Source organism: Bos taurus, chromosome 21 (assembly GCF_002263795.3).
Source record: "Bos taurus isolate L1 Dominette 01449 registration number 42190680 breed Hereford chromosome 21, ARS-UCD2.0, whole genome shotgun sequence".
In the NCBI taxonomy this organism is placed as follows: domain Eukaryota; kingdom Metazoa; phylum Chordata; class Mammalia; order Artiodactyla; family Bovidae; genus Bos; species Bos taurus.
In genome coordinates, this window is record NC_037348.1 from 56,792,247 (window position 1) to 56,814,557 (window position 22,311).

Here is a 22,311-nt window from a genome sequence, read left to right on the forward strand (position 1 = left end):
CCCAGGAGTATGGCTAAATTGTGTTACAGTCACAAAGAAATACCATATAACAACATACTATGTAACAGAAAATGAACTATATAACATAACAATACTAATTAATTAACTACAACTACCTGCAACAAAATGGGTAACTCAATCAGTGTTAAACACAGTCCAGTCGCTCAGTCCTGCCTGCCTCTTTGCGACCCCATGAATCGCAGCACACACAAGACAGACTCAAAGGAGTATACTCTATATGATTCCATTTACAAAATCTCAAAACAGACAAAACTGATTAATCGATGATGTTACAAATCAGGATAGAGGTTACCCCTGCAGGGGTGGAGGGAGACTTGGTATCCTGGAGGAGGATAGAGGGGGCTTACAGGATGCAGGTAAATGTTCTATTACTTGAGGTAAGTATTATTTACACACGTGTTCATTTCATGAGAATTCACTGAGCTGTACTCTTATGATCTGGGTGCCCCTACACGTGTTATCCTTAATAAAAAATTCAAATAACAACAAAAAAGTCTCTATTAAGATAGGCCATTTCACTTCAAGAGCTACCTAATACAGTGACCAGATACCGCAAACAGCAGAAGTGGTATTCAAACCCAGGCAGAGTTTGTACTAAGTTAAGTGAATTTTCATTAGGCTAGTGTCCAACTTCTTCTGATCCCATGATTAAGCGGTTACCTCCACTGCAATCTATCTAAACTAGGTACCAATGAATATTGTTTTTTAAAAAAAATACATTGCATGGTCCTCAAAAAGTGATGTGGAAAAATTTAAAGTTTTCAATGTGAAACATCTGGTCCTACACCAAAGCTTCTGAAATTAGTCATAAAAATATGTCCACTCAACGTTCTTTTCATCCAATCTCCTTAGCCAAGCAACTAAATTTCTCTTGTCCAGGATTCATATATGTCAGCCAACTGAAAAGATTAGTGATAACCAAACACTGAGTCCTTCCTCATCCACCAAAAAAAAAAAAAAAAAATTTCTGAAATGTTTTCTATAGAGAAAAGCATTCCATAACAATTTGTTTGAATTTATACTGCACTTCCTTTGTCTCTGATTGCTTTGATTGCTGTGTGTGTGCATTTTAAAATGGATATATAAGTATTTAACAGAACAAAACCCCTTTGCTCCTACTAAATAACAACCTCAGCAGCAACTCATTCCAAACATGAAACTATTATGAAATAAGATATGTGTTTATGCCGACCTGAGGAAGGTTTCATTCACACTCAAATGAAATGGTAATTGTATGCGAAAAAAGACGAGTTTATCCACATGCCACAAACATTAATCGTCAAGTGCATAGTCATGGAAGAATCAAAGCACAATGGGCTAGGCAGACAACAACAACATTATTCCTGCCCATCCTTAATACCTAACAAGAAAGCTGGCCTCCTGATCCGGCAAGATGCCACTACCGAAAGAAACGAAACCCAAACACCTCGTAACAGAAACTCTTGTGACGACTTCCCAGTGCAGAGGCGCACCGGGTTCCCTACTTCACTTCGCTGAAGTGTCACGCCCTCCATGGGACGAGCCAAGGTCCCTGCCTCAAGAGGCTTACGGACCCAGTGCAGGACAAGGATCTAAGGGTATGGGAGATTCCAATATAGAAACTGAGAAGCCCAGAGAAGGAAAAGTTAATTCTTCCAAGGACTAGGACTGGCAGACTGGGGTGGAATTGGGAAGGATAGAGGGACATGTCCAAGAGGTGACTAGCTAGGATGTGGGGAAACGGAGAGAGGGGGACAGAAGAAATTTCACGGAAAGTGGAGGGGAGGCGCAGAAGCCATACTCTCTCTCGTGCCCGGAGGCGCCCCCGGCCCGGCCCTTATCCCCTCCCGGCTTCCTGAACATCCCCGGACCGGGTCTCCTCCGGATCCTCGGGCACGGGCCTTGGGGTGCAGTGGGGACAGCGGTGAAGCTCCCCTCGCGGGGAAGCTCCTCCCGCCCGGCGAGATCTGGATGGGGGCCTCTCGGGCCCCACCCAGCTCCCCAGGAGGCGGCGTTTCCGCGCCCCACGCCCGCCACCGCGCCGTGGACAGCTCCCCACCGAACGTGGACACTCACTTTTTCGTGGAAGATGGACTCCATGTTTATTTGTCTGGAGCCAACGGCCCCCGCGCTGAACCACCCCCCTCCAGCTCCGCCCCCGGCCCCACCCCTCCGCCCCCGCCCCGCCCCACCACGGCCTGCCCTGCCCACGTGCCTCACGTAGACCAATAATCTCCGAGAATGCGACTCACGTGGAGCGACCAGGCGTGAACACTGGGGCGGTAGATGAGGGGCACGTGACCTTCGTAGCGCATCCTAGCATCCCTGGGTTACCCCTCAAGCTGGGGAGTGCTGCAGCGCCTCCTGCCGTATGGAGGATCATCTCCCCTTCCCACTCATTGTGATGGATTCTTAAGCTTCTAGGGATTTGTTTTGAATAAGGATCACTGAGGTTCTATGTTCTTTTTGTTTTCTACTTTTACTTTGTATTATCTTTTTATCATATTTGCTTACGGTAATTTAGTATCTTTCTCCTCCCCCACAGAAATTTTCATTGCATCTCTCAACACTGACCACGTGTGTGAAAATGAGAGTTATTATTTACACAGGACTTACTGGCAGGTGGGCACTCTTGGAAGTGCTTTGCATATGTTAAGAAATTTAATACAGCAAACTTTGATGTGGGCGTTATCATCCCTATTTTACACACGGGGAAAGTGAGTCATGAAGATAGTACAGCGCAACTACGAAGTCCAGACAGCTTGTTACTAGTTGTAAGTGTTCTGGCCCTGAAGTGGAAGCATAAATTGAGGGAGGTGAAAAGCCTAGGATAGTGGTGGAGGAAGCTAAAGGAGCAGGATAAGCGCAGGTCTTGTATCCTGAAACCAGGTTAAGGAAGGTGTGCTTTTTTTTTTTTAATCTTCTCCTTGGCACCACAGGCATGTAGGACCTCAGTTCCCAGGCGAGGGATTGAACCCAAGTCCCTTACATTGGAAGCATGGAGTCTTAACCAATAGACCACCAAGGAAACCCTAGGAAGGTGTGCTTTTTACAGGCAATGGGGAGCTATAAAAAGATTTTACAAGGAGGTGAGATAGACTCAGGTTTGTGTTTTAGAGTGATCAGTTTGGTGGAAGCAGAGACCCATTACTGTCAGAGGAATCCTGGGAGAGATGACAGTGTTTGGACTAGCATCATAACTTAGTGATGGAGAGAGACCATTTTGAGAGATAATTAGCAAGTGAGACTGAAAATATGAAAATGTCCCACTCTTTGTGACCCAAAACTATAGCCTGTCGGGCTCCTCTGTCCATGGAATCCTCCAGGCAAGAATATTGGCATGGGTAGCCATTCCCTTCTCCAGGAGATCTTCTAGACCCAGGACTTGAACCCCATGTCTCCAGTATTGTAGGCAAATTCTTTACCATCTAAGCCACCAAGTAGGGAGACTCAACAAAACTTGGTGAGAGAGTGGGGAATGAGAGGGAGAGAAGTGTTAGGGTCAGACTTCTGGGTTTCTGCCCTAGGTAGCCACTGTAGCAGGAAGGATATTCACTGAGGTGGGGAGTAATTGGGAGGAGAAGCTTTGGAGAGGAGAAAAAGACAAAGAATTTATGCTTTGCAGATATTGGCTGAATGTGAAATATCTGCGAGATATTCAATGTTGAGGTGGATGGGTGGATAGATAGATATGTTGTTTGGCTGTGGAATGGGGAGTTGTCGGGAAAAAAAAAAAAAAAAAAAGGGAACTGAAACCACAGAAGTGAATATAATCATCTTGGGGAAAGGAAGAAACTGGGAAGAGGATCTAGCAGAGCCCTGAGGGTAGAGAAGGAATAGCTAAGGAGGGAGGAGAGCAGGAGGGTGTAATGTTATGGAGGACCTGCAAAGGAAATGTTTCAAAGAGCAGTTAGTGTTAGCCGTCCACAAGTCCAGCAGCATAGGGACTTACAAGAGCCCACTAAATTGTGTTGTTACAGAGACCATTGGTGACCTTGGTGAGTCCATGTCCAAGGGGCAGTGGGAGGGAAGGAAATGAAACTGCCTGTGAGGACCAGGTGCTCAAGTAAAGAATTTGGTTATCATTTGTCAAGTGTCTCTGCATGTACAGTCCACAGTCTTGTATTGGAAATAGTGTTCTTAAGAAATTGTAGCCTAACTGGGGAAACAAATCATGGTCTCAGGAAGTGAAGAATAGGCAAACCAGTTTTTCTGTTTTTTTTTTTTTTTGAAAGAAACTATGTGTCTGTGTAGAGAAACATGTTTTGTTTTTATTTTTTCATGTACATGCATTACAGAACTCTGGAAGAATATACAGAAAACTCAGAGGTTACATGTTTGAGTGGGAAGGAGTCTAGGCAAATGGTGGTAAGAGTGGGATGGAGACTTTTTACTGTACACAATCTGGGTCTTGATTTTTTAAAATATTTGTTTACTTGACTGTACCTGGTCTTGGTTGTGGCCTGTGGGATCTAATTCCCACACGAGGGATCAAACCTGGGCCCCCTGCATTAGGAGCACAGAGTCTTACCCAATGGACCACTAGGGAAGTTTCTAGTCTTGATTTTTGAGTTAGTTAATGCATTACTAATTCAGAAAAATATGTGGTTGTGTTCATTTCCTATTTTGTAGCAAATTACCACAAACTTGGTGACTTAAAACAAAAATTTATTCTCATTGTCCTTGTGGCCAGAAATCTGAACCCAAGGTATCAGCAGGGCCCTGCTTTTTCTGAAGCCTCTAGTGGCAAGTTCTTTCTTGCTTCCTTCAGCGTCTGGTAGCTCCTGGTGTTCCTTAGCTTGTGGCAACCTAACTCCAATTTCTGCCTCTGTCTTTACATGGCCTTCTTCTTTCTGTGTCTCTCTGTGACCTCTCTTATAAAACACCAATCATTGAATTTAGGTTCCACTCTAATCCAAGGTAATTTCGAGTTGATATCCTTAACTAAATATATTGGCAAATGCTCTATTTCCAAATAATGTCTTTGGTTCTGGATGAATTTGAATTTTGGAGGATCATGATTCAACTCTACCGTAATTAATTGCTTGTGTATGTGCTCAGTCCTTTCAGTCATGTCTGACTCTGCGACTCTATGGACTGTAGCCCACCAGGCTGCTCTGTCCAAGGAATTCTCCAGGCAAGAATACTGGAGTGGGTTGCCATGCTTTCCTCCAGGGGATCTTCCCAACCCAGGGATCAAACCCACGTCTCTTATGTCTCCTGCATTGGAGGAGGTTTCTTTACCACTAGCACCACATGGGAAGCCAGATTAATTCCTTACCAGGACGTATTAATAAACTTTCCCAAATGACTGTATGCTGCTGCTGCTGCTGCTGCTAAGTCGCTTCAGTCGTGTCCGAATGTGCGACCCCAGAGATGGCAGGCCACCAGGCTCCCCCATCCCTGGGATTCTCCAGGCAAGAACACTGGAGTGGGTTGCCATTTCCTTCTCCAATGCATGACAGTGAAAAGTGAAAGTGAAGTTGCTCAGTTGTGTCCAACTCTCAGCGACCCCATGGACTGCAGCCTACCAGGCTCCTCTGACCGTGGGATTTTCCAGGCAAGAGTACTGGAGTGGGGTGCCATTGCCTTCTCCGAAATGACTGTATAGATCTGTTCAAATCCTTAGCATGTAGAACAGTACCTGGCAATATTTAGTAATGTTGAATTACTAATAATTATTTCATTAGGCGTTCCCTACATATTGAGCATGTGATTAATAGCAAGCAGCATAAAATGAAAAGATCAGTGCCTGCAAGTCAGAATCCAAGTTGTGGGTTTGGCTTTCCACTGAAGCCATGTGTGATTTGGGTATTAGATTTGTTGCAATTCCTATCTGATAACTCCACTCGATATTTGGCACATCCCAAATTTGACCTTCATAAGATAACTCATATTGTTCATCAAAACTGAGAGTCCACACTCTCCAGGAAGTGTTCCCTCCTCTTCAACTAATGTAGAAGTCCCTGTCCCTGTTCTGAGCTATTGTGTGTATCTGTATCATATCTGGTACCTTTTATACAGTATCATAATAGTTGGTTTGACCATATGTTTTCACTAATACCCTGTAAATGGCAGGTGTTTTGCACGCTCAGTTGCTTAGTTGTCTGACTCTTTGCAACCCTATGGCCTGTAGCCTACAAGGCTCCTCTGTCCATGGGATTCTCCAGGCAAGAATACTGGAGTGGGTTGCCATTTCTTTCTTCAGGGGATCTTCCTCACCCAGGGATTGAACCCACATCTCCTGCATCTCCTTGCATTGGCAGGAGGATTCTTTACCACTGAACCACCTGAGAAGCCCTTAAATGGCAAGGATCCATGACTTATTTGACTTTATGTATCTTGTGGTCAATGTCTTTCCGATGAACTAATGAAGCTACTATCTGAAAATCATTTCTGATTCTTTCCCCTCCCCATTTTTCCATGTCACCTTTTGTTCCAATCAGTCCTCAAATGCTGTGTGTTCATGTGTCTTTCCTGTCTGCATTGCTACTGCTTTGCCCTCTTAGTCTCTTCTGTAGTCCAGTCCCAGGATCTCTGAATCGGTCTTCTAATTCCAGTTTTCATGTTAACTCATAGTGCTGCCAGTGATCTTTCAAGAATGCAAACCTCACCAGTATTTCTCTTAACAAATGGAATGTGAATATATATCAGGCACTGGAACTATAATCATGAAAGAGACAAACAGTTTCACTTTCACAGAGCTTATATTGGGAGCAATCTTTACATAAATAATTACACAAAGTTACTGTATTTGAAATCTTTCAATGGCTTCCTGTTGCTGGTTTAAAAAGTTCTTTATGATCCAGACCAAACACCTGTCTGGTTTTATCTCCCAGAATTCCCTCTGCTCCAGTCACACCAGCTTCCCTTGACTTCTGGAAATCCTCTGAGAAAGTCCTTTGTGCCATCACTATACCTGGCACCTGCCTACTTTAAAACTCTCATTACAACATACTGGACTAATTCATATGCTACTGAACTATCATCTTTTGAAGGTCAGAGGAGTCTTACTCTTTATATCAGAGTTGGTGCAAAGTAGTGAATAAATGCAAGCATTTTGGGGGGCACAAAGTATTACAAGAGTTCAGTAGGAAGAGGGAGAGGTTACTGAGTTAAATCAAGAAAGAGTTCTTGGAGACAGAGGAGATGGAACAGACGTACTTCCAGGAAACCTCTGTCACCTTGGATAGCTCAACTTTTCTCTAAATCTACTTCATTGAAATCATGTTAACAAGTTAGATTGCACAAGGATAGATCTTCTTGAGCACTGACTCTTTTAAACTGGTCTGTATTTTGTTCCTCTAACCAAATAGTTTAACAGAATTTTTAATATGTGACATTTTAAAATGTACGTATCAGCATAAATGTCCTGAGTTCTGAAAAGAATGTGACAAGACTATCATTTCATTGTAATTTCACTTCCCCTAAATCCAATCTTACCAAAAGCAAAATTTGCTTTCCAAAAAGAGGTAGTTGGATATAACAGATGACATATGTGTGTGTATACAGAGAAGAAACCATAAGCACAATCATGACTACGAACATACTGTACCCATTTATTCATGCCCATACATAATCCTTTTCTCCAGCTCTTTCCTGGAGCCCACTCACTCCCTGGCAGCCGCTGACCTGCTTTGTTATTCTAGATTAGTCTGCAGTTTCTAACGTTCTGCAGTTTCTAATGTTCTGTACAAATGTGTCTTTTGGTCGGCTTTTTCATTCAGAAATTCATCTATATTATATCAATAGACCATTCCTTTTTATTGCAGAGTAGTATTCCATTAATACAACTTATCCCTTTGTTGATGGGTATCTGGGTTCTCGGTAATTTTTGGCTTTTACAAATAGAGCTGCTATGAACACTCGTGTAGACATCTTTGTGTGGATATATGCTTTCTTTTGGCATGTATGCATTTCTTCTGGGTAAATACCTCAGAGAAGAATGACTGGATCAGATGGTAGGTGTATGTTTATCTTGAAACTGCTCCACTGTTTTCTAAAGTGGTACAACTCCTAGCAGTTACATTTTCCATTCCTGCCAGCAGTGTGAGTTCCAGTTGCTCCACACCCTTGCAAACACTTGATAAGATCAGTCTCCTTAATTCTAACCATTCTAATAGATGTGCAGTGATTTCTTGCTGTGGCTTTCATTCGCATTTCCCTAATGACTTCTGATTTTGAGCACCTTTTCACGTGCATATCTGCCATTCTCATATCCCTTTTTCAGTGAAGTACCTGTTAAAAATCTTTTGCTTTTTAAAAATTTGGTTATGAGTTCTTTACATATTCTAGATATAAGTTCTTTGTTGTGTATGTTTTGCAAATAGTTTCTCCTAATCTGTGGCTGCATTTTCACTATCCTGTGTTTTTTCTTTTTAATTGAAGGATAATTACTTTGCAGTATCGCATTGGTTTCTACTAAACATTAACATGAATCAGCCATAGATTTACTCATGTCCCCTCCCACCTGAAAATCGCTTCCATGCCTCTCTAGGTTGTTATTGAGCCCCAGTTTGAGTTCCCTGAGTCATACAGCAAATTCCCATTGGCTATCTATTTTACATAAGGTAATGTATGTTTCCATGTTACTATCTCCATACCTCCATACCCTTTCCTTTTCAAGTTTCTTTTAAAAACATTTTTGCCACACTGCATGGCATGTGGGGTCCTAGTTCCCTGACTAGGGATTGAACCCATGTCTCCTACATTGGAATCACAGAATCTTGTCAGGCAAGTGTATGCTCCTTGGTTCTGTCTCGTCACAACAAAGATTTGGAGTGATGGACATTAAAGCCCTTGGCGCATCACAGCTCTCAGGTCTTGGACAGACTGTGTTATAGCTCTTAGACAAATCAGTGTTACATACAGCTCCATGCTACAGCTGTGTTTTATTTAGAAAACAGCAAGAGAATCCATCCTCGAGGCGTGAGGGCATGCTGACCCAAAGACACGAAGAGAAGAGAGTGGGGGAGAGCACCGGGAGACAGAGAAAGAGAGTGCTTTGGCTCCTCTTTTTATATGTTTTTTTCCTCCCCCCCTGGGCCGGCCCTATGTAAATTGGGCTAGCCAGGAGTGCTGTTTGTTCTACCTGAGGTCCTCACTCAGGTCCTCAGACCTTCCTTTGTTCTATTTTCGCTGGCTTTTTCCTTCCTTGTCTTTTAGCCACCGCCATTTTGGACTCCTGTTTCCTATTCTAACTACCTAACAATCTTAACTACTGAACCCCCAGGAAAATCCCTGAATGGTGTCTTTTAAAGAGCAAAAGTTTTTAATTTTGATAAAGTATGTCTTGGTTTTAAAAACTGGTGCATGCTTTATATGTTATATTTAAGAATCTTTGCTAACCCCAAGGTCACTAAAATTTTTGGTTATTGATTTTTAGAAAATAAATCCTACCATATTCTTTTTAGAGATCCTTTGAAGCACAAGGTTTGAAAAAAAATTCTGAATAGTTGGGCTATGATTCGGTGACCATTTTTTAATCACCACATCTGTTATTGAAATGGGAGAGATTATTTCAGCACAAAAAGGATCACACTTTAAATTCTTCAAATTAAATAATGAGTGTTTTTATTTCTATTATAATTTTAAAAAAGTGAACATTCTGTAATTCAGCTGTAGCCATTACTTCCAGGTGACTTCTTCATTAGGTTTCAATTCCCTGCATAGAAAGAAAAAAAAAGGAGAAGCGAAAGTGTAAAGACAATTTTTATGAAGGAATAAAAGGGAAAGTCAAGAGAATATGAATTTGGTGTTTTATACTGTATTACACTGACCCATTCAAAATATTTTATTAGATTGAGAATATTCATTCTATTCTCTTGTGATTTTAAACCTTTTACCACCTCTTCAATTTCATTTTTCCAGATTAAAATGTAATTTTTTTTTAACAACTGTAATTTCTCATTAGTCTATATGAAAGCAATTATCCTCTCAGTGACTTCATTTAATGTTTTAGACTCTTTCCTAGCTCATTTTATCTGTCTTGAAATCCCTAACTGTGAACCTCCTCTATACACCTCCTGTGACTGCTGCTCGATTCTCTTGTCCTGTGAGCCTCCTCCTTCCGGAAATCACAGCCAGTGGTGGATTCCCTGTCTTGCTAACTCTAAGTCTGCTGCCAAATAAGCCATCTCCAGAGACACAATGGGACAAGGCGGCTGCCAGTTGCTATCTGATCACCCAACCATCCTGCCTAAAGCTCTTGAGGAGTGTTGCTTAGACCAGTGCCTCAAGCCATTAGTGCTGTTGATTTCAGCTACATCATGGACTAAGTCAGACAGTATATGATAATATATGTTAAAGCTGCATACAGAATAGGCTTGATGAGATGGTATAAAACTGTTTGTACATTAAAATGTACCTTGAAATAAAAGATTTTCAAAGATCTGAAATAGCCTGTTCAGAAACTAAAGACTTGTTTACACTGCAAAAGTAATCATATTGCTTTATATAAGGGCTAAACAACAAACAAGACTACAAAACAGTATCACTAAATCCTTGGAGGAGTGGGAATTACCCCTTCTGTTTATTTTTGGCACAAATAATATTAAGAAGAGTACTTCCAAAAGCTGACTGTTGGTTTAAAAAAATACAAAAACTAACCTTTTATATAACAGACTCTTGTTCCGGAAGGCAGTTAGCTTTTCATCATTCTTTCTGTCCAGATAATATCCAAAGACAAATCCCATAGGGACAAGTACATGTACCCAGTGGTCACGCACAACCTGAAGTAAGTTCATCATGAATGCTATATTAAAACAAAACAAAAAAATAACCCTCTGAAATATAGCCACTTTTGAAATATCTTTCAAATCATACCTGAAACAGGAAGATAGCTCTAAATATAGGAGATAGATCTTAAAAGCATAATAAGCCTCTTCAGAATGTAGTATATTACTTAAAAATCTACTTAATGAAGATTACATAGGTGACAATGAGTATGAAAATTACACTGCACTAAAGTCAATTTATTAATTTTATTTCAAGTTTCACCAGTGATCTGATATATCACAGGAATGGAGAGAGTATTAAAACATTCTACCTGCAAAAGCTAAGTATTTTCACCCTCCTAGTATTATTTTAAAACTTTTACACATGTAAAATATTTTTAGATTTAGCATAGCTCACAATTTTAAAACTGATATAATAATATTGTCAGAAGCAGAATTCTTTAAAGCTATAATTATTGAAACCTATTTTTTAAAACTAATTTTAGAAAGGAAATGAAAACATGAGAAATTTTCTTAAGAACCATACTGAATAATGTCACAGTAGATCTGAATATCAATTAAATAACTCTAAAAAGATATGGAGAGAAGGGAACTTACTCTTGTAGAGTGACTACTAGGTTACCAGAGCCATCACATAGTCCAATATATAACATGAAAAATTATTACTCTTATTTTACAGATAAGAAAACAGTTTAACCCAAATAGGTATTACATATAAAGCTGGAATTCAAACACAGGTTCATCCCAAAGGCATAGATCCTTCCATCATATTGAAATGCCTCTCATAGAGACCCTTCCCCAAATTGACATTGCCATTTATGGTACTTAAGACTTGTTAACTTTTTAAGAGTTTCCAGGGCTTCCCTGGTGGTCCAGTGGTTAAGAATCTGCTTGCCAATGCAGGGTACATGGGTTTGATCTCTGGTTTGGGAAAATCCCACATGCTGCAGAGTGACTAAGCCTGTGTGCCATAACTACTGAGCCCATGTGTTGCAACTACTGAAGCCTGTGTGCCAAGAGTCTGTGCTCTGCAACAAGAGAAGCCACCGCACGGAGCAGCCTGTATACCGCAATGAAGAGTAGCCTCTGCTCGCCATAACCAGAGGAAGCCCACATGCACAACAAAGACCCAGTTTAAAAAACAGTGTTTAAAGAGTTTCCAAAAGGCAGAAGAGGATGACATCTTTATGGAAGAACTAGAAGTCATCACATGGAAAATAAATCTGCACTAATTCAATGGAAACATAGCTGAATCATCAATTTTCTGTAAAAATTTGGATCTAAAGATGAAATACATATGTATGCACATGAATCTATAATGAATAAATCCTGTATAATGTCTGAGAAGACATGGCAGCATCCCAGAAAGAGAATACATTACTGCTAATAAAAGGGCTTAGCTGTGTTTGGGAAGAAGCTGTGCTTTCTAATCTTAGCACTCAACTGTTCTAGGATTATGTAGACTGGATTCCTGCCTCTCCTAAAAACTGGTTCTCACACACATTCTAATTATTTCTCAAAGTTTACTCACTAGAGGCACTGGGTTAGGAAACAGACATGAAGTTAAAAGTCACACAACTATTATACACTGCTTTCATAGAGTATAATACTACACACAGCAGATTCCAGTCTGAATATCAGAGATCTAAGCAACATGACCTTATTCCTAGAAGGCGGTGGTTTTCTTAGCATTGTACCTCCCCTAAGTAACATTATTTGCATTCAGATCTTTGCTGCTGCTAAGTCACTTCAGTCGTGTCTGACTCTGTGTGATCCCATAGACGGCAGCCGACCAGGCTCCCCCGTCCCTGGGATTCTCCAGGCAAGAACACTGGAGTGGGTTGCCATTGTTGACCAACAATGTCAACAATTTGACCAACCTAGACAGCATACTAAAAGGCAGAGACATTACTTTGCTGACAAAGGTCTGTCTAGTCAAAGCTATGGTTTTCCAGCAGTCATGTATGGCTGCGAGAGTTGGACCATAAAGAAGGCTGAGCACCTAAGAATTGATACTTTTGAACTGTGGTGTTGGAGAAGACTCTTGAGAGTCCCTTGGACTGCAAGGAAATCCAACCAGTCAATCCTAAAGGAAATCAGTCCTGAATACTCATTGGAAGGACTGATACTGAAGCTGAAGCTCCAATACTTTGGCCACCTGATGTGAAGAACTGACTGACTGGAAAAGACCCTGATGCTGGGAAAGATTGAAGGTGGGAGAAGGGGATGACAGAGGATCAGATGGTTGGATGGCATCACCGACTCAATGGACGTGGGTTTGCGCAAGCTTCGGGAGTTGGTGAGGACAGGGAAGCCTGGTGGGTTGCAGGCCATGGCGTCACAAAGAGTCAGACATGACTGAGTGACTCAACAACCAGGAGATAGCGAAGGATGGGGAACCCTCGTGTGCTGCAGCCCAGGGGGTTGGAAAGAGTCGGATACAACTTAGCGACTGAACAACACCACAACACTGAACCAACAAAAAAAGTAATTGCTGATTCTCGGGTCCAAGACTTCAGCCCATGGCCACCTGTGGGCTAATGCCATTACTGTTTGCACTCTTCTAATAGGGCCAGCAATGGCACCCCACTCCAGTACTCTTGCCTGGAAAATCCCATGGACGGAGGAGCCTGGTGGGCTGCAGTCCATGGAGTCGCTAACAGTCGGACCCGACTGAGTGACTTCCCTTTCACTTTTCACTTTCATGCACTGGAGAAGGAAATGGCAACCCACTCTAGTGTTCCTGCCTGAGAATCCCAGGGACGGTGGAGCCTGGTGGGCTGCTGTCTATGGGGTTGCACAGAGTCGGACACGACTGAAGTAACTTAGCAGCAACAGGGCCAGCAGACATTTCTCTCTGCCTTTACCCTGACAAGAAAAGATGAACCACGCCCCACGGGCTCTTGCTTAATACAGATTCTCAAAGAGACTCTACAGATAAGGCAGTAGGAGTGACAGATAAAAGGATTCTGTACATTTAGAACCCAGAGTTGGAGTCAATCACCATGATGGACTTCCCTGATAGCTCAGTTGGTAAAGAATCCGCCTGCAATATAGGAGACCCTGGTTCGAATCCTGGGGTGGGAAGATCCCCTGGAGAAGGGAAAGGCTACCCACTCCAGTATTCTGGAGAATTCCATGGACTGTAAAATCCGTGGGGTTGAAGAGTAGGACATGACTGAGAAACTTTTAGTTTCACCATGATGGAAGCGATTTCCATCCCTGAGAGAAAAATGGCAAATCTTACTCCCAGAGGCAACTGCACAGTCTACTACATAATGAGCTTTGGGACCAGTGATACTGAACATAAAATTTGTCCTACATATGTCACTGCAAGTGGATGACCTGGAAAGACAAAGATTGATGAACATAAAAAGTGAGCTAGATGTTTGGTAGAAACCAACATAATTCTTGAAAGCAATTATCCTTCAGTTAAAAAATAACTTTTTAAAGAAAGTGAGCTAGAATGATCCCCTTGAGAAGGGATAGGAGGAGCAGTGTAGACAGGTTCATGGTCACAGGCCCAAGACCATAAGATGGTTCTATTTAATGGACGAAGGGCAGTGAGCATCTGGGACAGTCTCTAATAAGACAAGTCTGCTGCTGCTGCTGCTGCTAAGTCGCTTCAGTCGTGTCTGACTGTGTGTGACCCCATAGATGGTAGCCCACCAGGCTCCGCTGTCCTTGGGATTCTCCAGGCAAGAACACTGGAGCGGGTTGCCATTTCCTTCTCCAATGCGTGAAAGTGAAGTCACTCAGTCAGTGAAGTCGCTCAGTCATGTCCAACTCTCAGCGACCCCATGGACTGCAGCCTACCAGGCGCCTCTGTCCATGGGATTTTCCAGGCAAGAGTACTGGAGTGGGTCGCCACTGCCTTCTCCGAATGAGACAAGTCTAGGTTTGGATAAAGAGTGACATCCACATGGGTGCCCTCAAGGGCACTATACATATTACTAGTGTCTTCTTTATATGAAGACTCTCAAGAAAAATTTTGCTTCTACTTCAGAATTGAGAGTAGCTATGGTATTCCTGAAAGAAAGAAAGAAAAAAAAAAAAAACCTAAATGGTTTTTAATCTTCTTAACTCAGGGAACTGAATCATGTATCCTCTGATGCCAAAATTATCCAAAATTTTCTCCCTACTTTTAGAAAAAGCTGACTTTTAGAGCACTCTCTGTCAGGCATGGTTCTTAACTGCTTTTCATAATCTCCATTTCATGTAATTCTTATATTACTATACATGTATTAACTAATGCCATGTCCCCAGCGAAGCAGGAATACTTTTTTCAGATGAAGTCCAGAGACAATCAAGTTGTCTAAGGTCACAGATGCAGTAAGTGCCAGAACTGTGATTAATACCCAGGCAGTCTGGTTCCTTGGTCCATGCTCTTTATTCATGCTTTTCTGTCTTTTACAGTAAGTATAAAGGTCAACATGTATATTAATCTTACTCTTGGCTTTATCTCATTTTCCCCACTCAAAGCATAATTTGAGATATTACAAGTGTCGTTCCAGACCACTGCAATAAAGCGAATATAGAGATAAAGTGAGTCACGAGAATTTTTTGGTTTCCCAGTGCAAAATAAAGGTTGCCACACACCTTCAGTTTGTAAAAAGTGCATTATCTGTGAAGCACGATAAAATACTTGCCTTATTACCTTTTCTTTCAACCCAATTTTTCCCACTTAACATCTATAAAGAAAATTGTATATGGTGTGATTTTTGTGAGTCCTCCTAAATTCACACAGGAAAAATATAGATGGTTAGACATTAGTCCTGACAGCAATTTATGTGTATTGATCCAAAGGGTCGACTTAACCTATAAAAAAATCAGTTCTGGATGGAAGTAGAAACTGAACTCTTTGAGGTCCGGAACCTCGACTGAATGACATGTACACTCCAGAAATCAAGAACGAAATTACTTTGTTAAAAACTACATTTTAAAAAAGTGTGTATTTTGGGGCTTGGCGGCTCAGGAGGGTTTGAGGCTTAAAAGAGAGTAAGGTTAGTTTCCAATCCTGATTAACGAGGAAGACAGAACTCTGAAACTTGGACGAATCAGAAATGCTAGCGGAGAAGCTGGAGAAGGCAACGGCACCCCACTCCAGTATTCTTGCCTGGAAAATCCCATGGACGGAGGAGCCTGGAGGGCTGCAGTCCATGGGGTCGCTACGAGTCGGACACGACCGAGCGACTTCCCTTTCACTTTTTCCTTTCATGCATTGGAGAAGAAAATGGCAACCCACTCCAGTGTTCTTGCCTGGAGAATCCCAGGGATGGGGGAGCCTGGTGGGCTGCCGTCTATGGGGTCGCACAGAGTTGGACACGACTGAAGCGACTTAGCAGCAGCAGCAGCGGAGAAAATGCCCCTTCCAGGCTGTATAGCCCAGGAGCTGTGATCCCTCAGTCTGGGAGCTTTGATCCCGGCCGGTTCGCCTCCGGTCCCGTAACATCTAAAGATGTTTTCCAGTTAGGACAACCTCAGAATACTCTTTCCCAAAAGCGCCAGGCGGGAAGCATGAGCGCAGCCGCCCGAAAGTCTGCTACTTTCCTTTCTCGGTCTTCTTCGCCCAGAAGCCTTAGGAAGCCGTCCCAGCCCCGAGGAGGCCCAGACCAGCCCAACCCCGGTGCACACGCCGCCGCAGAGCGCTTTCCTAGAGGTACACCCTCCCCGCCTGCACAACGGCGAGTCTCCCCGCTTCGACCGCCCTGGACCCCAGACCCACCTGCGGCCTCGGAGCCAACAACGACCCCACGACCAAGGACAGCGGGGAGCGCAGCCACTCGCGCCGGCGGAAGCGGCGGCCTCGGGACCCACCATTAGCCGCGTCCGGTCCGTGAGAGGGGTGGCTCCGGGAAATCATATTTCTTCTTCCTTTGACTGCTCGACTCTTCTCATATTTATTTTAGCTTCAACACGTTATGAATCCTTGAGAAGTGAAACTTCGGCCCCCAGGTAACGAGACTCGGTGTAAGCGCCACCCTCTTCCTCCAGTTTTGTGCCCCCCCGCCGACCCCGGAAGATGGTATCACCCTGTGTCTCCCCGCCTCCGCGGGGTCGCCCTCAGTTTCAAAATGGCGGCGGCCATTGCGGGGCTTCTCTTGGTTGATCTTCACCGGCGCTGCTGAACCAACGTCAGCTTTTCTCGCTCTTGAACGTGGATTCGATTAGGGGGTTGGGAAGGGCAGTGGACCGCTTTGGGGCAGGACTTATGAGGCAAGTGGGGGCGGAAGAAAGCTGTGCGCCTTTGGATGGGGGAGGGGGCGTCTCGGCCCTCGGGGAGAGCCCGGCTCCGACTCCGCCCGGGTCTCTGCGCGGGGACGTGCCCCCCAGGACTTCGGCTGCGACCGTCCGGGTCGTCCCCGGCGGAAGTCCTCAGCTTGGGAAAGACAGTGACTTCTCCGTGGATCCAAAGCTCCCTATCTTTCGTGGCAGTTCCTACGATTCACTCCCAAGCTCTCCTTTCCTCCTTTCTGCCGTTTTCCGCCTCCTTTTCAGTCTCGATGCTGGAGGAGTTAATCCGACTCCAGCTTCGGTTCCTTAGCCTTTTGGTTAACTTGTTCTCAGCCCCCTTCCTCTGGGTCTTCCCGTTGTCTCGTACTGAGAGACCACGAAGCTACTGGGCACAAAATAGGTGTTCTTTTTAGTTAATCGACTCCACAGACCTTGAGGACGTTACCATGCTTTTAAAACAGTCTCCACAACCCCCTTCCCGAACCCTCCCCCTATCCCTGCATAGCCTTTGCGCGCTTCCGGCATCATCACTCTATATACATTCTCAACGGTAAACAGGAGGTCAGAATAATTTTAACTCCGGCAGGTCTGGCTTCCTGTGACCAGGCGAACGTGCGTTATCGATTGCCCGTGCTCTGATTTTTTTTTTTTTTTTTTAATTTTAGAAGCTCTTGGAGCCTTTTATGAAACTAGTGCTCTCCCGGAACTGACCAAGAGGAGACTTTTCTCACTCGAGCTCCAGAGCTAACCCAGACTCTTTCGTTTTCCCTTAGATTTTGCATGGTTCCCCTTTGTTGTCATCAGCATATGCAGCCCTTATTGAGAACGAGTGACTGTGACAGATAATTGAGGTGAAATGGTCAGCAATCCCCGCCCAGAAGGAATTTATATGGTGAGGATTCAGTCCGTTCAGTACACATTTGTGTTGCTTTGAGCCCTGTGCTTGGCATTGGCGATAAAAAAAAGATTCATTTTACTCTTTCCCCATTCATTTAACATCCATTCAACATATATTCTTTGAACATATATTCTTTGTGCCCACTTGTGTTAACTAAAAATGAAGAACATCGCCTGGAGACACCAAAATAGCTTTCAGTTGAACTGGGTCATTAAGGGTCAAAAGGAAAGTACTAAAATCAGGAAAAGGTCATCCCTGGATACAGTACAGCGATGCAGAGACTGGAGAAGTTTTGGCTTACTTAGGGAGAGCAGGAGAAAGCAGCCTTGAGCATGCAGTGCAGGGGTGGTTGGTGAAGCAAGAGGGAGATTAAGGTAAACTTGGGAAGGACCTTGCTTTCCAAGCAAGGTGTTCAGACTTTCCAAGGAAGTATTTAGCTGGAAATCACAAGAAAGAGGCGCAAAGATATTTGTTTTTTAGGATGGTCGGTCTGATTGCTTTGTGGAGAATCAACTTGGAACAGAAAAACTAGATGAGAGGAAATTGCAGTTATTCAGGTAAGGCAATGGGTGCCTCTGCTGAGGCAGGAGAGTAAAGGATGTCAGAGAGACTTCTGAAATGCCAAATAGGGTTTAACTGATGGGAGCCAATTTGGTGGTCAGAGGGTGACTTAATTTTTAGTCTGGGAGATTAAGTGGTTGGTGATACCATTAAAATCAAGTCTAAGACATGAATGTAAAAATAGTATGATGTGAGCTTGCACTTGAGGAGTGGCAAAGCACAGTCCAAAGCATTGATTTTAGAGTCTAGACTTGGGCTATTACAGTAGCCACTAGCAACCTGTAGCTGTTGTGCACTTGAAATTGTGGTTGGTTTGAATTGAGAGGTGTTGTAATCATAAAATACAATGAGTTAGTACCAAAACTCATTAATGTCTTAATAATGACTACATGTTGAAATGATAATATTTTGGAAATATTGGGTTAAGTAAAATAAAATTAACTTCACAAACTTCAGTGTGACTGTGAAAAAATTTTAATTACGCTTGTGGCTTGCATGATATTTTTGTTGGACAGAGCTGTTCTAGTCTAGACTAATGATACAGGGATTAGTGAGGATGTTAGATTTGAGCTGGGCTTTTAGATGATGATAGTGGTGATCTCAGGGTAGCTTGCTGACGCCCTCCGTTACCTGTTAAGGTGTTCAGGTTTTGTTTTTTTAAACAGAAGCCTTCAGAGATTTTTCAGCAAGGGATCATATTCAGGGGTGTTTTGGAAGATTAATCAGCAGTAAGGTTTATGTTGAGGTGAAGGAAGGAAAGGCTGCAGGCAAAGAGAAACTCTAAGGTAGTGAGACCCTGTGTAAGGGTGCTTGCAATATGAACGGAAAGAGAAGAATAAATGTACAAAAGTATTCTAAGGGGGAAATAATCAGGAGTTGCTAAAGTCTAATAGTCCAAGAAGTAAAGGAAGCAGTCGAACATGTAGAGTTTCAAGTCTTGGTTACTTAAATAACAACCAGTGAATTCTGTGTCATAGGTATAAGGTACATGTGGGGCTAAAGAAAGTTAGTCTCAAAATAGAACCAGTAAGTTTGAAAGGAGGAAGTGGGCTGCTAAATACTCTCCTTTTTTTTTTTTTTTAAATCTCCCTGCATTCTCTGTCTTCTTTATCTAATCAGTCATGTATACCAGCTACTTTTTTTTAAATATAGAACTACCTGTATCATATTATCTTACTTGATTACTGCTGCTGCTGCTAAGTCACTTCAGTCGTGTCCGATTCTGTGTGACCCCATAGACGGCAGCCCACCAGGCTCTCCTGCCCCTGGGATTCTCCAGGCAAGAAAACTGGAGTGGGTTGCCATTTCCTTCTCCAATGCATGAAAGTGATGACCTTAAAATGTCTCTGTTGCCTCTTCTCTTTAGCAATTATAATTAGGTCCAAAGTTTCCAAGGCCTTTCATTAGCTGACCTTTTTCTATTCATTAAAACTTTTTCATTTTTTGCTTCCATGAAATTGTGCCAGGCTAGTATTGTTACTGGAAAGTTTTTGTTTTGTGCTTTTGATCATGTTTTTCCCTTGTTTTGAATACCTTTTCTCTTTATCTCTTTTTACCCATGGCCTACCAGTTCTTAATGAATAATTTAAGATCCCACCTCTTTTTTGATTCTCAATAACATAAATTAATGTCAGTTTAAAAAATCTTATTTCCAGGATTTTTTTTTAAAGGACCATATATTATTGTACTTGCTGCTGTTCACTGTGTTTACCTTAGGAGAAGACATAGAAGTTAAACACCAAAATTAAAAACAGAAGTAAATCATCATACCACATTCATGAGACTCTTATTTCTTTATTTTTTAGATATATAAAGAAGTCTTCCTTTGAATTCATTGTGTTTCATCCCAAATACAACTGAGATATCAGTAAGTAAAGACTGTGTAATAAAGATACAGCTTTATTATAGTATAAGCAATTATAATAAAAATATCTTTTCATGAAATTTCTTTTTCATGAAAAAGAAAATATCTATTTCATGAAATATCTTCTCATGCAATCTGGGTTTGTCTGCAAAAGTTATAAATGAGCTCATTCGGTTCTATCTGTAAGACACTTTGTATTTTCATGTCATAATCTAAATAAAGAAAGTGGGAGAGTAAAGTAGATTTAAGTTGGAAAAGAGTTTCTCTTAGGCCATTATTATAATTGTGGTACACGGAGCTTTTTGACAGGGAGATCCAAGTCCTGTTTAAAAATGTATTTATAAATACGTTTCTTCAAATAGAGAATTAGTATCTTTGTATTTCTCATACCTTAAAAATAGGAACACACTAAGTCAATGTATTTTTAATTTCAGTTTGTTTTAGCAACAGTGGTTGTTAAACATCCACTGTGTAAGCCATGCTCATATGGTAAGGGTACAAACATAGATCAAACCTAGTCCTGTGTTCAGAGAGCTCTCCCAAAACCAAAGAAAGTGCATATAAATAGGTAGCTGTTCAGTTCAGTCGCTCAGTCGTGTCTGACTCTTGGCGACCCCGTGGACTGCAGCAGGCCAGGCTTCCCTGTCCATCACCAACTCCCAGAGCTTACTCAAACTCTTGTCCATTGAGTCAGTGATGCCATCCAACCATCTCATCCTCTCTTTCCCCCAGTTTCCCCCTCAGTCAGTCTCTCCCATCAGGAAGCTTCCATCTCCATCAGAGGGCAGACAGAATGAAAACCACAATCACAGACAACTAACCAATCTGATCACATGGACCACAGCCTTGTCTAACTCAATAAAACTATAAGCCATGCCGTGTAGGGCCACCCAAGACGGACGGGTCATGGTGAAGAGTTCTGACAAAACGTGGTCCACTGGAGAAGGGAATGGCAAACCACTTCATTGTTCTTGCCTTGAGCACTCGATGAACAGTACGAAAAGGCAGCTGTTAATGGTGTGGAAATAGCACTAAGCTCATTTAATACTAGCCATCTTCATTTATTCATTTAAGAAGCACTTATTGACCACCACTATGTGTTAGGCACTGTAGGGGTGCTGGCATATAATTATAATCAAAATAGACAAAAGTCTCTACTTTCATGGGTCCTTCTCTGGTGTAGGGGTTAAAAGGAGATAAGGGGTTGGACAAAGTGAGCAAATAAGCAGCAAGTACAGGTGGATACTATGTATTTTGAAGAAAATAGAAGGAAAATACAAATTATAGGATGTAGTTGAGGTGGGGGTGGACTTTAGGGTGGTCAGAAAATGTCAGAGAATGAATTTGAGGTAGGGAAAACAGTAACTCAGACTAGTTAGAAATCTTGGTGACAGCAGAGATAGAAGGAAATATATGAGAAATTATTATGCTTGAGAAATATTATAGAGGTAAAAAGGCAGGATTTACTGATGGATTAGATGTGAAAAACAAGTAAAAGATCAAGGATAATGCCATCAGAGATCAGATGATCTTAAAGCTCTTAAGACTGTAAAATTACCTAGAGAGAAAAGAGAAAGTCCTGCAGAAAAGCACTGCCTCATGTAGAGGCTGGGGGAGAAGGAGGAATTAATTAAGGAGCATGAGGAATGGCCAGTTAGATATAAGGAAAATCAGGAGAGGGTTGACCCAGAGGAACAGAGGAAGGTGTTTCTGGGAGGATGGAGCTGTTAATTTTGTTGAATGCTGCTACAATTTCCAGTACGTTGGGACCACAGAAATGTCCATTGGCTTCAGTTGTATAGAGGTTTGTCAGAGACCTTCATGAAAGCTTCTAGTGATATGGTGGGGAAAGACATCAGATTCAGTGATTTGAATGGGAGATAAGAAAGTAGAGACAGGTCTGTGGACAAATATTCTGAGAAATTTTGTTGTGAATGGAGAGTGTAGAAGCGATAAAGCAGTTGCAGGGGACTGTAGGATTGAGAGAGGGTTCTTTTAAGTTGAGAAATTCTAGAGGA

The 22,311-nt window shown here is 42.4% G+C and overlaps 3 protein-coding genes across 13 annotated transcripts in view; 1 reads left to right on the forward strand and 2 right to left on the reverse strand.

Moving 5' to 3' along the window:
* The window catches only part of ATXN3 (ataxin 3), a 37,718-nt gene extending 35,304 nt beyond the window's left edge, over positions 1–2,414 (reverse strand). For 3 of the 10 annotated variants that reach the window (XM_059879212.1, XM_010817282.4, XM_059879211.1), the window contains exon 1: positions 2,077–2,133. In XM_059879212.1, the coding sequence (XP_059735195.1) occupies positions 2,077–2,100 (24 nt within the window). In that variant the 5' untranslated portion in view covers positions 2,101–2,133. Of the gene's footprint in view, positions 1–1,213; positions 2,134–2,252 lie in introns of those variants that run through there. The other 7 variants (XM_059879205.1, XM_059879208.1, XM_024981992.2 and 4 more) reach the window with 5 other exon arrangements.
* Positions 2,415–9,569: 7,155 nt separating this feature from the next.
* NDUFB1 (NADH:ubiquinone oxidoreductase subunit B1) lies at positions 9,570–16,481 on the reverse strand. The gene is made up of 3 exons (NM_175809.2): positions 16,462–16,481; positions 10,609–10,753; positions 9,570–9,664 (listed from the first exon to the last, which is right to left on the reverse strand). The coding sequence occupies exons 2-3, from the start codon at positions 10,746–10,748 to the stop codon at positions 9,628–9,630; spliced, it is 177 nt and encodes a 58-aa protein (NP_787003.1). The 5' UTR covers positions 10,749–10,753; positions 16,462–16,481; the 3' UTR covers positions 9,570–9,627.
* A 320-nt stretch (positions 16,482–16,801) lies between these two features.
* The window catches only part of CPSF2 (cleavage and polyadenylation specific factor 2), a 36,566-nt gene continuing 31,056 nt past the window's right edge, over positions 16,802–22,311 (forward strand). The window contains 3 exon segments of one of the 2 annotated variants that reach the window (NM_175808.2): positions 16,816–16,952; positions 17,744–17,862; positions 20,235–20,296. The gene's annotated coding sequence lies outside the window, so the exon portion shown is untranslated. 2 annotated transcript variants of the gene reach the window in all.

Coding starts and splice junctions, on each gene's coding strand:
- NDUFB1 (NM_175809.2), bottom strand. CDS start 10,748: ATGATGAACTTACTTCAGGTTGTGCGTGACCACTGGGTACATGTACTT. Junction 9,665..10,608: donor AAGAGTCTGTTATATAAAAG/GTTAGTTTTTGT, acceptor CTTTCTATGCAG/GGAATTGAAACCTAATGAAG.